Below are 15,725 nucleotides of genomic sequence, written 5' to 3'. Positions count from 1 at the left end.
CCATCTCTAGAAAAAAATTTTAAATACTAGCCAGATGTGGTGGCATGCCCCTGTGGTCTCAGCTACTTGGGCAGCTAAAGTGGGAGGATCGCTTGAGCTCAGGTGTTAGAGGCTGCAGTGAGAAATGATCACACCACTGCACTCCAGCCTGGGTGACAGTGAGACCCTGTCTCAAAAAACAAAACAAACAAACAAACAAAAAAACAAACATGAGTAGACAAATGGGATTACCTCAAACTAAAAAGCTTCTACACAGCAAAGGAAACAAGCAACAGAGTGAAGAGACAATCTGTGAAATGGGAGAAAATACTATCACATCTGAGGAGGGGTAAATTCCCAAAATGTATAAGGAACCTAACTCAACAGCAAGAAAACAACCTGCTTTTTCTAATGGGCGAAAGACCAAATAGACATTCCTCAAAAGAAGACATATAAATGGTCAACGAGTATATGAAAACATTCTCAGCATAATTAATCATCAGGGAAATGCAAATTAAAACCACAGTGAGCTCTCACCTGACACCCGTTAGATGGCTATTATCAGAAAGATGAAAGGCATGTGATGGCGAGGATGTGGAGAGAAGGGAACCATTGCCCACTGTTGATGGGAATGTAAATTAGTACAGCCATTATGGAAAATAATATGGAGTTCCTTCAAAAAATTAAACATAGAACTACCATATGATTCAGCAGTCCTACTACTGGGTATATATACAAATGAAATCTGGCTGGAGTGCAGTGATGTGATCATTGCTCACTGCAGCCTCTAACTCCTGGGCTCAAAAGATACCATTTAAAAGATATCCACACTCCTATGTTCATTGCATCATTCACGATAGGCAAGCTATGGAATCACCCAAAGTGTCTATTGATAGAGGATAAAGAAAATGAGGTATATGTACACAGTGGAATAACAGCCTTGCAAAAGAAGGAAATCCTGTCGTTTGTGACAACATGGATAAGTCTGGAGGATATTATGTTAAGCCAAGCACAGAAAGACAAATACTGCATGATTGCACCTATATGTTGGACCTTAAATAATTGAACTCATAAAAGCAGAGAGTATAATGGTGGTTACTAGGGCTGGAGGTTGGGGGAATTGGGGAAAAAAATAGAAAACAAATCATTGCATTTATGACAGCTCACCTTCTGCTCTTTGCCAGTAATGAGGGGTAAAAAAGCCGTTCTTCTGGATGGTTTTCATTGACATTTCTCTTATTATGAATGAGCATATGTGTTGTCATTCATTTAAGGACCATTTGTATTTTGGTCTCTGTGAACTTTATCTTCATATCCTTTCAGCTTGCTCCCTGCTTTTCTCTGGGGTGGAGCCAGGGTCAAACACTTGGCCTTAGGAGTAAAGTGGGAGGCGGCAGGGAGGGGAGCAGAGAGTGAAGAGCAAAGAAAGGGGTGTGTGTCTGAGAGGAGGAGGGTGGGAGGCAGGGAGGGTGGAAGCCCTTTAATGGGAGGTAACAGAACAACCCTTCTCTCCCCCAGGTCTTGTTTTGCCCTAAGAGCCTAGGAAAGGCAGAGCAGACCTTCATCATCGTGTGCGACAACTGCCAGATAAAGGAGCTGGTGACCATAGGTGGGCTTGAGTGCACTCCCAGGGTCAGGGCTGGAGGGGCTGCCCCAGCTCCAGGGGCCACTGACCGCACTAGCATTGGCAGCCGCCAAGCTGTTCCCTCTCTGTGTCAGGAGCGCACATTGAGAATGCTGCAGCCTCCAGGTGCCAGAGTCTAGTTTTGAGCCCCTTGCTCTGGTCTGACTTTGGAGACCCAAGCCAGTGTGGCCTGCAAGACAGTCCAAGGAGCCTTCTAGCAAGAGACAGATGGAAACCTGATGTGAAATCTTTCATTGTTTCATTTTGAAAGTCACTTTGATCTCCTTTGGGGAGTTGCCAGTGACTCACACATAAACAGCCAGAGCCACCTCTAGATTTCTGTAGGGTTAGAAGAGGCATCCTAGGAATTGCAACAAGATGCCCCTGGTCGCTCCTCCCTCCCTTCCTCCCTCCCTCCCTCCCTTCCTCCCTCCCTTCCTCCCTCCTTCCTTACTCCATCCCTCCCTCCTTTTCTCCCTTCTCTCCCTTCCTCATTAATTGAGTGCCTGCTATATGCTAGGTTCTCAAAATCGCCTCCTTTTGGTCTTCAAAGATGTGAGAATGTTAACCTGTGTGCAGATATCCTCCTTTTCCCTCCAGTGTGGGCTTGCAAGAATCATGGTCAAGGCCAGCTGCATGTGGATGGAGGATGGGTCCTGCAGCAGTCTTGGCCAGATTTCAGCCCTAGTGAGCCTTCACTGACTTCAGTTACCCTACTTTGGCAGGAATTGGGCAGCTGATTGCTTTGGATCTGATCTATATTTCTGGTGAAAAAAGCCAACCAGACCCTGGAGAGCTTACAGACTTAACAGCCCAGCACTTCATACGATTTGAGCCTGAAAACCTTCGGTCCACGGCTAGGAAGCAGCTGATTATTAGAAATGCTACGTGGGTAACCCCTGTGTCTGCCCCAATACCCAACCCTTCTCCTTGCTTACCTGGCCCTGAGTCCCAGTGAGACAGGAGGTCCTTCCAAGGGCCTGGGGAAGACTGGGCACAGAATGGATATCCAGATTCAATTGAGGGATCCAGATTGACACAGTCTATCATGGAAACCAGTAGCCACTCTTGGTTTAATTTAAATCAATTAAACTTAAATTAAGAGCTCACTTCCTCAGTGGCACGAGCCACATGTAGCTAGTGGCTGTCATATTGGACAGTGCAGATCTATGAGATCTCCATCCCTTCAGGAAGTTAGGTTAGACAGTGCTGCCCCAAATCATCCTGGACCCTCCCTAGCCAGCCACAGCTTTCCAGAGAGGACATACCATGCCGTGTAGGGGAATCCATCCAAGTCCCAGAGGCAGACAGACTGTGGTCTGTGCGTTTCATTCTCCTTGCCATTTATTCCTTGACCCACCTCTGAGTACCACCATGACACCAGGACAAATCTCAGGAAGCCTCCCAACCAGGGCTGCCCTGGGGACCCCAGGCATTACACAGGACTCTGTCAGCCAGGATAGCTGCAAGTCCTGCCCCTCCCGTGCTGTGGAGTTGCCACTGTTCCTATTGGCAGCCAGTGGGCACATATCTTTCTGGACACAGTGTCCTGGGAGCCCACAGCAGGAAAGGCAGAGGGCAGGGATGGGGTTGATGTGGCAAACCTTGGAAACTCATGTGGTGAGAGACACTGCAGAAGATATTCCCGATATTGGGGGGTGATGCATCGACGCCTCCACTTTAATGACTGGAGCATGAATTCCTGACTTACCATGTCCCCTGAGTCATGGTAGTTCCAACCTCCAGCTGCCATGGCTGGAAAGTGAGGGGCTCTCTTACATAGTCTCTGTCTTAGACTCCTTCACCCACCTGCTACCCCTCACCCGGGTCCCCCCAACCCAGGCTCCTCCGTTGGAAGGCTGTGAAGGCTGACCTGGTCTCTTCCTGTTCCTAGGTCCTTTGCTGCTCCCTCCTGGAGCAGGGCGGGGAGGCATGGGGTGGAGGGACCTGTTCCCAGCAGAACTGGGACATGACCTTAGATGCATTGCCCCCACAGGCACGTGGAGCTGGCCTTCTACTGGCAGATCATGAAGCCCAACCTGCAGCCCCTCATGCCTGGAGAATTCTTCAGCATGGACAGCATCAAGTGCCACCCCGACAAGGAGACCGCCTTCTCCATCATGCCCAGGAAGGGGGTTCTCAGCCCCCACACAGACCACGAGTTCATCCTGAGCTTTTCTCCTCATGAGGTTCAAATGGTGTCATCTCAGTAGCCACACGTGGTTGGATTGTGTTTTTAGACCCCCAACCTGTGTTCTTTTTTTTTTTTTTTTTTTTTTTATTTGAGACGGAGTCTCGCTCTGTCGCCCAGGCTGGAGTGCAGTGGCCAGATCTCAGCTCACTACAAGCTCCGCCTCCTGGGTTTACGCCATTCTCCTGCCTCAGCCTCCTGAGTAGCTGGGACTACAGGCGCCCGCCACCTCGCCCGGCTAGTTTTTTGTACTTTTTAGTAGAGACAGGGTTTCACTGGGTTAGCCAGGATGGTCTCGATCTCCTGACCTCGTGATCCACCCGTCTCGGCCTCCCAAAGTGCTGGGATTACAGGCTTGAGCCACCGCGCCCGGCCGAACCTGTGTTCTTTAATCACACTGAAGCCACAGCTGGGCCCACTGAGGTGCCATCCTGCCCAGGCCAGCACTTGGCTGAGTTGGGCTGGAGTACACACCTGGTGTGCGGGGCGAAGCAGCTCACCATTTTGTCTGGTCCTGATCCCAGACCCACCCTGTCTGCAGCAAGACCCTGGGCCAGTTTCCTCAGCTCTCGGTGTCTCCCACATGTCTACTATGGCAAAAACATTACCATCCCCATCCATACCACAGCAGCCCCTAGACAGAGTGAGGTGCAGGGACCTGAGGACCAGGTTAGCACAGCGCTGGCCCCAACGTGAAGTGAAGCCCTGTGGGCCACAGTTAGGCTGGAGGGGAATTCAAGCTGGGCATGAAAAGGATGCTCCAGGGCCATTGTTAGTGGGTTTGGGACTGAGATGAGTGATCCTGCCTCTAGTCCCAGCATCCAGCTGCCTCGTTGTCTGTCCTGGGAAGGTGTGGTGCTTCAGACATGTTGAGGGGCTTTGTCAGCATCAGGAAGGACTTTCCTTTCCTTCTTGCTCCCAGGCCCAGCTGAGACAGGCCCCTGAGTCCTGGCTTATGTTCTGGCAGCAACTTCACTTTCCTAACGAGGGGAGGAGGCAGCAGGGAAGCATCCTTGGGTTTTCAGAAGGTCCTTCTAGGCTAAGGGGAGGAAGAATTCCTGCCATGCCCCAGCCTTCTCCAGGACAACCTGCTGGAACGTGGTGGTGTTTTCAGGGCACTGTGTTTGCCTTGCAGCTGAGAGATTTTCACAGTGTGCTCCAGATGGTTCTAGAGGAAGTCCCAGAGCCTGTAAGGTGAGAGAAACTGGGCCCTGGATGAGAAGTGTTCAGCTGGGACTTCCCCTACCTTGGGGGTTCTCCTGGGGAAGGTATCAGGCGAGGGGAAGTGGGCAGCCTGGCCCCCGCAGGCTTTGGGGAGTGGGAGCATTTTTCTGCCTTGCCCTACAACCCAGCCCTGCAATGAGCTGAGCACACTAAGCTCGCTAAACTCACTATGAGGCCACCCCAGGAACTTTGGAGCTGTGCCCCAGGCCCATTGCTGCTCTTGGGGAACCAAAACTGGGGGGTGGTGAGTGTGGAGGGAAGTCTTTGCCCCCACAGTGTAAACCTTTAGGCTGGGACTCCAGCCAGCCCGGTGCAGAGATCCCAGGCTGGAGGCTGCAGAGTGGTCCCTGGAGGCAGCAGGGCAGTGCCCCTGTCTCAGTCCTTAGGCTAACCCACTGTCACAGCTATTGGTGCTCACCACCTTTCAGGCACTGGCTAATGCCTCTGATTTAGGGGACTCAGGAGCTGTGGGTTAGGGAGTGTTTTCTTTTCACAAGGCCAAACATGTGGGACAGAGGCAGGGACACGCTAGGACGTGCTTCCAGGTGTGTCGGCTCCTAGCTCACGGTGGGTTTGTGTTTAGTTCAGAAGCGGAGAACCTGGGGCACTCCTCCTACTCTGTGGATGATGTGATCGTCCTGGAAATCGAAGTGAAAGGCTCAGTAGAACCTTTCCAGGTTCTCTTACAGCCATATGCCCTCATCATCCCAGGGGAGAACTACATTGGCATAAATGTGAAGAAGACTTTTAAGGTAGGTCATTGTCTCTCCCCTGCCTAGGCTGGCGGAGGCTGTGCTGACATGGGTGCGAGTGTAGGGAGGATGTAGCAGGAGGGACAGATGGCAGCAGCCACTGCATGAAGGCTAAGGCTGTTCTCAGGGCCTTGAACCCAACTTGACTTGCACAGATGTGTAGGCCAGGCATGGCTGTCTTATTTTATCAGCCTCCCAGAATCCTCTGAAAGTTAGGGCTATGGAACCCATTCCCATCCTTGGCAGAATATGTCAGCCACGTGTACTGCAGTGTGGAGGGAGGGTGCTTTTGGGTTGGGAGGCCCATCGCTTTGGGTGGCCAGGAATTAGCCAGGAAGTGTCATGTGGACTCTTTGCGAGCCCACAACCCTACAGTCCTTCAGCAGGTACAGAATTGACATGAAGGGGCAGTAAATGGGCAGCCCGGTCTCGGGTGTCTTTCAGATGTGGAACAACAGCAAGTCACCCATCAGATACCTGTGGGGGAAGATCAGCGACTGCCACATCATTGAAGTGGAGCCTGGCACGGGGGTCATAGGTACCTTGGGGACTGCAGGAGGGGGTTGTGACCTGCTGGTTCAGGAAGAAATCTTCAGAGTTAAAGGGGCTTGTGCAGGGCTCTTGGTGTCCTGTGACTGCTCTGGCTGAGGCCTGGGATGTGAGGGAGATGAGAAGTCCTTGCAAGCCAGATGTCTGGGCCCAACCATAGAAGGAAACTGCCCCTGCTTCTCCTCTCCGCCTCTCCCTTTCCCACTCTCTCTCTCAGAGCCCAGTGAGGTCGGTGATTTTGAGTTGAACTTTACTGGGGGTGTCCCCGGCCCCACAAGCCAGGACCTGCTGTGTGAAATCGAAGACTCGCCCTCGCCAGTGGTGTTACACATTGAGGCAGCCTTTAAGGTGCTGCAGGTGGAGCTGGGCAGCGGGGTGGGCCCAGGGAGGTGGCAGGGCTGGGACACAGAGCCATCCCCAGGTGGCCCAGTGACAGGCCCTCTGGGTGTCTCAGGGGCCTGCCCTCATCATCAACGTCTCAGCCCTTCAGTTTGGTCTGCTCCGCCTGGGGCAGAAAGCCACAAACTCCATCCAGATCCGGAACGTCAGCCAGCTCCCAGCCACGTGGCGCATGAAGGAGAGCCCAGTCTGCCTCCAAGAAAGGCCTGAGGATGTAAGTCGGGCACTGCTGGTTCCTGTGGTGCCCCCACAATGAGCCCATTTAGCTTGCCCTCGTCGAACTTGCCCTGGTGCATTTAGATCAGAACTTCGAGGCTGGGGGAGGAAAAGCCTGCCTGGTGACTTCCGCCTGGTGGTCCTCCGGTTCTCCCCATCGCTGAGGCAGCTCAGCTCCTCTCTACAGCCAAATGTAACCCCCCATCAGCATTTCCTGTGCCTTTTGCTACCGTCGGATTCAGAAATAGGGCATGGGTTTCTCCCTCATCAGAGCCGCCCGAGGCAGGAAGAAATGGGCAGCTAGGTTGGGCAGGAAGCCTCCAAGGCTGCTGCTGCTCCGGCCACATTCCCACATCCTCCCCACTCTCTGGAAGGTTCGGATCCTCCCAGAGATCTGCTACCAGATGGCATCTGGTCACAGGCTGGCAGCCCAAACCCAAGGCTCCAAAAAGAAAATTCAAGATTTATTTCCACTCAAATAGCACTTTTCTTTTCACGATAAAAGTAGAAAAAAAGCAGCTAAGTATTATCATAATCATATTTAAATGCAATGGGTGATCTGGAACAAGACAAAGTCACACAAAGCACCAGCTACTCGCAAAGTGTCCACAGTGAGTCGTACATCACTGCCCCTTCACCACGGTACGGCCGCAGCTCCCTGGTGGACCACACATGTGAGACCCTGGCCATGTCTGGTGACTGCACTCTCCTTCTGGCTGCTTTCCACCGAGGTCCCCATCCTGCTTGCCCACTTGCCTTCCGAGTCAGAACACCGCACACTTCTCCTTCTGTATTAGGGAGCCCAGGGAAGACAATCCAAGCCATGCATATACCTTATTTTGCTAGTGTGCATTCCTTTTCTCCAGGGAAGTGGACTTTCCTTTTCGTTCCGGGGAGGCCTTGCTCCTTTATCTGACGGCCTGTAGCTGGGCACTCTGAAACCTAGAGTTTATGACAGTGTGCATCAAATTGCCAACGCCATTGCCAAGTACCTGCTACGCAGGCTTGGAGTTCAATGCTCTCCCCTCCAGGGCTCATTAATCTCCCACCATGGATCCTGAAACCACAGAAGACTAAGGCTGGGGCTTGGGCTGGGATGGGGTTGGGGGCAGGGTGGCATCAGTATCTTTAGTGTCCACGTTATGTTTAGCCAAGGCATTTGAACCCTTTCTTCAAGTGAAACTTTATGCAAAAGCCCAGTACATAGAATAAAGTGTGACTGCACTAGCCACCCAGAGACCCCCTTGTTAGGCACCTCTGCCCCATCCTGCTTCTCCCCACATTCCAGTCCCCTGCACTTCCAGGGATTTCCTGGGATTTTCCAGAGCACAGTTGGAAGCTTACAGACCCCAGTCAGCCTCCTTATTTGATAGAGGAGAGACTGGAAGGGGCAGGGCTTCCCCAGCGTGTACGGCTGATGGATAGCGGCATCACACCTGATGCCTCTTCTCTAGTTTCCAGTCTGTGGTGTTTTCCCACTGTAAAGAATAATTATGTTTTATAATGGAAATAATTGCCAATGTTATAGTATTGTAAGATTTATGTCAAAGCAAGGCTGATGGGAATCCCGTCTCTACAGTTCTCTGCACTCTATTCTTTTGAGCTCTCAAAAGAATGTTGGGAGTTGGGGTTTGTTAGATGGTCTCAGATTAGGGGACACAGAGCTGCTGAAACCCAACCCCAGACTACAGCCACCCCCAGAGCTCCAGAGCTCCAAGGGAGATGCACATGAGCAACAAAGACAAAATAAAGCAAAGTGGCTCCTTCCTTACAGGGACAAGTGTCCTCTCTCAGTCAGGGCAGGAAGAATGGAATGTAAAGAGCCCTCCCCAGATGGGGACACTTTCCTTCCTGCTCTTTCCCTTCCCCTCTCCCTTTGTGTGTGTGCCTGGCATGGGAGGAGGGGCAGACAGGGCAGGGGGGCGGTAAATAAAGCTGAAACTGCAGTGGAGGACAGAAGGAGGGGGTGGGGGAAAGACCATGTGGGTGCAAAGGAGAAATCTGTGGCCACAGCAGCCTCTCCCCACCCCCAAACTAGTGACCTGGTGGCTTTCCTCAGTTGAAGCTGCTCAGAGGGCCACCCCCCTAGTTTGGCTCACCAGCTCTCCTCTGGCTCCCTAGCTCTCCCCATTTTCCCTGGAGCACCTCCCTCCACCTTCTATCTCTCAGATCTGGGCCAGGGCATAGGGCCCTCTGGCTTACGTATTCCTTTACTTGGAGACTCAGTTTCTATGCTCTTAATCCCGAGACTCTTGTGGCTCTGGTCCCCCACCTGCTTGCCTGTTTCTGGATCCCAGATGGTTCTTGGAAGAGCTGGGGCAGCTTAGGGGTGACCTTGGTTGGGCATGGCCAGCCCCCAGTTCCTCTGCAATTCCAAGTGTCCTCAGTGCTCATTCTCCTGAGTGTTCTCCGGGGCAGGTGTCTCCCTTCGACATTGAGCCTTCAAGTGGCCAGCTTCACTCTCTGGGGGAGTGCAGGGTGGACATCACCTTGGAGGCCCGGCACTGCCAGCATCTGGAGACCGTCCTGGAGCTGGAGGTGGAAAATGGGGCCTGGAGGTAAGGAGGCCGTGGGAAGAGTCACTACAACAAACTCTATGCATATTTGTGGTGTATTTATCTACATTATATATTTATCTAGAGATGTTCTGGATTTAAAACCATTGAATCCAGAAAATTAGTATTCTATAAAATTTGTAAATTACAGAAAAGAAACTCAAAATGACCTGCAAGCCATTCCCTAGAGACGATCCACTGATTATATTATGTATATATCTTTCTAGGGTGTGTGTACTAAAGGGATGTAAATTAGTATAACCACTTTCGAAACTACTTTAGCATTAGCTAGTGTTTGCCCTTCTGAGTATACTCCCAGGGAACTCCTTATACATGTGCAGTGGGAGATGTGTGCTCATGTAGGAATGCTCAGGCTGGACTGTTCCTACAGGATAAACTAGAAAAAAACACTGTCTGTCAACGGGAGAATGGACATTAAAAAAAGTGTGGCATATTTAGATGAGCACACACCATTATATTCTGGGAGGAACATGCTAGAGGTTTCAAAGATTTTAGTAGTATTCCTTTTTTTCTTCATTCTCCCTCCACTCCCCCACTTCCCTCCTTCTCTCTCTTTCTTTCTAGTGGAAAACTTCTCACATATATAAAAACAAAGAGAACAGTGTAATAAACCCCCATGTACTCTTTCCTCCCTTCAATAATTGTCAACTCACTGCAAGTACTGTTTCATCCATATCCCCTATCTCCTTCTCCCCACTCCTTCCCAAATTATTTTCAAATAAAATATTCATTTTCCTGCTGGGCGTGGTGGCTCACACCTGTAATCTTAGCACTTTGAGAGGCCGAGGCAGGCGGATCATGAGGTCAGGAGTTCGAGATCAGCCTGACCAATGTGGTGAAACCCCGTCTCTACTAAAAATACAAAAATTAGCCAGGTGTAGTGGTGCTCGCCTGTAGTCCCAGCTACTTGGTAGGCTGAGGCAGAAGGATCACTTGAACCCTGGAGGCGGAGCTTGCAGTGAGCTGAGATCGTGCCACTGCACTCCAGCCTGGGCAACAGAGCGAGACTCCATCTCAAAAAAATATATATATATATATATTTTTTTTTCTTAAGCTGGCTGGTGATAATATTTTGTTTCTAAAGTTGTGTGGAGGTAGTACATAGATGTTGTTTTATTATTAAACTATATATATGTTTAAACTGTATATATGTTTTATTCTCATTTTTGCGTGTATTTGGTGTTTCATTGTAAAAACATTTAAATGCTCATTTAAATATTTATGGATACTCTTGAATTATCCTCCAAAAAGACTGTGTCATTTTATACTTCTGCCTACAGTGTGTGAGACTAGCCACTACCCCACACTCTCACCATGACAAATGTTGTCGGACTTTGTATACTTGACCATCTGACAGTTGTTCGAATGTCCTCTCCTGTGATAACAAACACAGGTCTAGATATGAGTCTTTGCACTGGTCCTTCAGGGCACTTTGCAGGCATTAGATGTGAAGGCTAAGTCTGCCTGCTGCTCAGGGGAAGGGCTTTCTATTAAGTCTTTGCATATTTCCTTTCCTTTTCTGTCTCTGTTCTTTCTCCTGAAAGGACCTTGTATTATCAGAATGTTTATAGTAGCAGGTGATGGAAACACAGACATTACCAACTTAGGCAAAAAAGAGGAAGCACTGGCTCATGTAACTGGGCATTCCCACCTTGCTGAATCCAAGGGCCCAACCCTTTCCCTTTGTCTGGTCTTCTGCTTTCTCTCTTTCTCTACCCTCTTTCCCACTTCCCTACCTCCATCCCAGTCCCAACACTCACATCTGCTGCTCTTTCTTTGTGGGCCTTTCTCTCCCCTGTCGACAAGGGCCCTTAGCACTCTGCCTTGGGGAGAGGCCACTTAGAGCTCCAGGGTCACACACTCCCAGCTTAACAACCTCTGAAAGCGAATCTAGCTCTTTCCAGAGATAGGCCCTGCTTGCTCTTGTGTGGGTTGTGTGCCCGCCCCTTCCCCTACTGGGTGGCAGGAGGATCTGTCTCCAGAAGCGGCAATCATGTTTTCAAATGTCAAGCTTTGTTGGTCTTGGGTCTTTCCTTTTCTATAGTAATCTGTTATAGTCTTATCAATGCAGCAGCCTCTCAGATTCCCCCAAGAAAACTAATTTCTGTTTTCCCAGATGTTGGAGTGCTTCTCCTTTACTTTTTGAGCTTTCTTCTACTTCTGTCTAGTCCTGTTTTTGAATGGAGGAGGAAATTGATTTGCCTAAGGAGCTGGTGGTATAAGTTTCTTCTGAGTAAAAGGGGGTAGATGTGGAGAGCACCCCTCTTCTAAGGGGTGAAGTACATGTGAGTCACCACCCTCAGAGCACACAGCTAGCCTGAATCCATCAGAGAAAGGGACCTTTGGGGAAAACAGCCCTAAACAAACAGTGGAGAAAACCCACACTGGCCAGCTACACAAATCAATCTGTGCCTTCATTCATAAATAAGAATGAAGGAATAGCATCTTTTTGGTTGTTTCTTCCTCATGACTGTTGAGAGGTCCAATGTTACTGCAGGCTCTGCCCTGGCCTCTCTCCAGCATGACACCTACAGTCTTCAGTGGGGGCAAATGCTGTGGCAGCCCAGTGTTTTTCTTAATTGTCAATTTTAATTTTTATTATTTGTACAAATGTATGGGGTACATGTGCAATTTTGTTACATGTGTAGATTATATAGTGGTCAAGTCAGAGCTTTAGGGTATCCATCACCCAAATAGCATACATTGTACCCATGAACGAACTTCTCATCACCCATTTCGCTCCTATGCCCTCACCCTTCCAAGTCTCTATTGTCTATCATTCCAATCTCTATGTCCATATGTACACATTTTTAGCACCCACTTAAGAGTGAGATCATGTGATATTTGACTTCTGTGCCTGAGGCAGCTCACTATTCCATGTGTTGCTCTGAGCTCTGGGGCTGGAGCCCTGACATGGCTAAGCCAATCGATCTTCAGCAGTGTTTTGCTCAGCTCCCCTGCCCTTTGATGCCCTCATTCCATCGTTAAAGATTGCATTGCATGTCACCTGTGCAGGGATTTCAAGCAGCAGTTTTGTTCTCCTCTGTTTTATCAGTTAACCTGATCACATTCTTTCTTTCTCCTATTTTCTTTTCCTTGTTCGCATAGCATTATATTTGCTTTATTATCTTTTATTTGAAAATATTCACAAATAGGGCATTTGCTAGATATTACATTTCTTTGCATTCACTATTTGTCTGTTTGGCACAAAGCTAGCTTTCTGCCTGTGTCAGCTTTGGATATGCCTTCCTCACTAAGCTTGCTCATTTTTAGCTTAATCATTGATTGAAAGTGAGATAATACGACTCTTCTTTTCACTTGAAGACTTAGAGGCTATTGTAGGGTTATTAGTTGGTCTAATTTCAATATTGTTGTGTCTCAAGAATAGGGAGGCCTGAGGAGAGGGAGAGAGACAGGGGAATGACTAGTAAGTAGAGAGTCAAAACACACACTGCATTTACCAGTTGAGCCCATTGTCTTATATGGTTGCTGTTTATGGCACCCCAAAACAATTACAGTAGTAATGTCAAAGATCACTGATCACAGATTACCATAACAGCTATAACAAAAAAGTTTGCAAGACATGACACAGAGACATGAAACGAGAACATGCAATTGGAAAAATGACATTGATAGGCTTACTCAATGCAGCGTTATCACAAACCTTCAATTTGTAAAAATCACAGTATCTGTGAAGTGCAATAAGGCAGAGCATAATAAATATGAGGTATGTCTGTAACTGAATGTCTTATTATAGGTCAATTTAGACTTTTTTCTTGGCTGGGCACAGTGGCTCGTTCCTGGAATCCCAGCACTTTGGGAGGCTGAGGTTGGCGGATCTCCTAAGGTCAGGAGTTCAAGACCAGGCTAGCCAACATGGTGAAACCCCATTTCTACCAAAAATACAAAAATTAGCTCAGTGTGGTGGTGTGCACCTGTAATCCCAGCTACTCGGGAGGCTGAGGCATGAGAATAGCTTGAACCTGGGAGGCGGAGGCTGCAGTGAGCCGAGATTGTGCCACTGCACTCCAGCCTGGGCAACAGAGCAAGATTCTGTACCCCACCCCTCACCTCCCCAGAAAAAGATGTTTTTCTTTACTCAGTTTTGGTAGTTTGCATCACTCTAGGAATTCAGGAATTTGTCAGTTTTATCTGTTATGTAATTTGTTGGTACATAGTTGTTAGTGGTGTTCTCTGATAATTATTTTTATTTCTGTATGATCAGTAGTGATGTCCCCACTTTCATTCCTGATTTCTCTAATTTGAGTCTTGAGCAAATTTTTCTTGGTCAGTCTAGTCTAGATAAAGGTTTATCAATGTTGTTGATATTTTCAAAGAACCAGCTTTTGCTTTTGTTGATTTTCTGTAATGTTTTTCTATTTTCTATTTCATTTATCTCTGCTTTCTTGTCTTTATTATTTCTGTCCTTCCTGTTGCTTTGGGTTTAGTTTGCTCTTTCTAGTTTCCTAAGGTGAAATCTTAGGTTTTTGATTTGCAATCTTTCTTTTTTTTTTTTTTGTTTAAAGAAAGTGGTATTTACAAATATAAATTTTCCTCTTACCACTGCCTTAGCTGTATCCTATAACTTTTCATAAATCATGTTTTCATTTTCATTGATATAAAAGTATTTTCTAATTTTTCTTGTGGTTTCTTATTTGAGTTATGAATGTGTTATTTAATTTGCACATATTTTTGTTTCACAAATTTCTTTCTGTTGATTTCTAATTTGATTCTATTGTTGTAGGAGAACCCACTTTATATAATTGCAGTCCTTTAAAACTTATTGAGGCTTGTTTTACGGGCTATTCTGGAGAATATTCCTTGTGCGCTCGAGAAAAATATGTATTCTGCTGTTATTGTGTAGAGTGTTGCCTGCTGGTTCTGTTTGGTTCATAGTGTTGTTTAACTCTTCTATTTCAATGTTTATCTTCTGGTTAGTTGTTTTTCCATTATTAAAAAATGGGTTGTTGAAGTCTCCAACCATTATTGTTGAATTGTTGACTTCTCCTTCAATTCTGTCAGTTTTTGCTTCATGTATTTTGGGGTGCTGTTGTTAGATACATACATGTTTATAATTGTTATATCTTCCTAATTGATCTTTTTATAATTATAGAATATCCTTCCTTGACTCTAATAATAATTTTTGTCTTAAAGCCTATTTTATCTAACATTCATATATCTCCTGGAGCTTTCTTTTGGGTACTGTTTGCATGATATATATTTTTCCATCCTTTTTCTTTTAAACTATTTGTGTCTTTGAATCTAAAGTGTCTCTTGTAAACAGCATATACTTGGATCATTTTTTAAAAATCAATTTTGCTAATCTCTAGCTTTTGATTGGATTGTTTAATCCATTTATATTTAATGTAAATACTGATAGAGTAGAACTTACATCTCCCATTTTGCTATTTGTTTTCTGTATGCATTTTGTGTTTTTGCTCCTGCATTCCTCCATTATTGCCTTCTCCTTTGTTAGATAGGTATTTTCTAGTATGCCATTTTAGTTTCCATGTTTCTTTTACTTTTTAAAAAGTTATTTTCTCACTGCTTGTCCAGGGCTTTATAGTTAATATCTTAATTTCCAAACAGTCTGGTTTAGATTAACACCAACTTAATTTCAATAGTCTGAAATGTTACTGTAATATAGCTCAGCTCTATTCTCTCCCCTTCCTTTGTACTATTATTGTCATACAAATTACATATTTATACATTATAGGCCTATCAAGAAAGTTTTATAGTTATTGGTTGATATAGTTGCCCTTTAAATCAGATAGAAAAGTATGCAAAAATATATTTATTCTGTCTTTTGTATTTACATATGAATTTACCTTGATATGGTTGTATCAGTCAATGCTTAATATTTATTTCTTAATAACCTATTAAGAAATTTATTACAAAGAATCAGTTTACACAACTATAGGGACTAACCAGGCAAGCCTAAAATCTGTCGGGCAGGTTTTCAGGAAGGGCGTGCTGGCATTTTTGGGGACAAGATGAACCTGTTATAAACACATGGAATTTCTTTGTCTGGGTAAACCCATTCTTGCTTTTAAGACCTTTTAGTGGCCAGGCATGGTAGCTCACCTTTGTAATCCCAGCACTTTGGGAGGCCAAGGTGGACAGATCACTGGAGGTCAGGAGTTTGAGACCAGCCTGGCCAACACAGTGAAACTTCATCTCTACTAAAAATACAAAAACTCACAGGGCATGGTGAC

At 46.9% G+C, this 15,725-nt stretch overlaps 1 protein-coding gene across 4 annotated transcripts in view; it reads left to right on the top strand.

Annotated features, from left to right (window-relative positions):
- Positions 1-15,725, top strand: part of DLEC1 (DLEC1 cilia and flagella associated protein) — a 67,443-nt gene that overhangs the window by 35,721 nt on the left and 15,997 nt on the right. For all 4 annotated transcript variants that reach the window (XM_031663473.1, XM_031663472.1, XM_021934564.2 and 1 more), the window contains exons 11-19: positions 1,498-1,588; positions 2,329-2,491; positions 3,600-3,792; positions 4,930-4,988; positions 5,602-5,770; positions 6,215-6,308; positions 6,537-6,667; positions 6,774-6,932; positions 9,353-9,492. In XM_031663473.1, the coding sequence (XP_031519333.1) occupies positions 1,498-1,588; positions 2,329-2,491; positions 3,600-3,792; positions 4,930-4,988; positions 5,602-5,770; positions 6,215-6,308; positions 6,537-6,667; positions 6,774-6,932; positions 9,353-9,492 (1,199 nt within the window). The remainder of the gene's footprint in view (positions 1-1,497; positions 1,589-2,328; positions 2,492-3,599; positions 3,793-4,929; positions 4,989-5,601; positions 5,771-6,214; positions 6,309-6,536; positions 6,668-6,773; positions 6,933-9,352; positions 9,493-15,725) is intronic.

This window comes from Papio anubis, chromosome 2, assembly GCF_008728515.1.
Source record: "Papio anubis isolate 15944 chromosome 2, Panubis1.0, whole genome shotgun sequence".
NCBI lineage: Eukaryota > Metazoa > Chordata > Mammalia > Primates > Cercopithecidae > Papio > Papio anubis.
The sequence above is the reverse complement of the archived record's forward strand: the minus strand, read 5'-3'. Positions and strand labels throughout refer to the sequence as shown.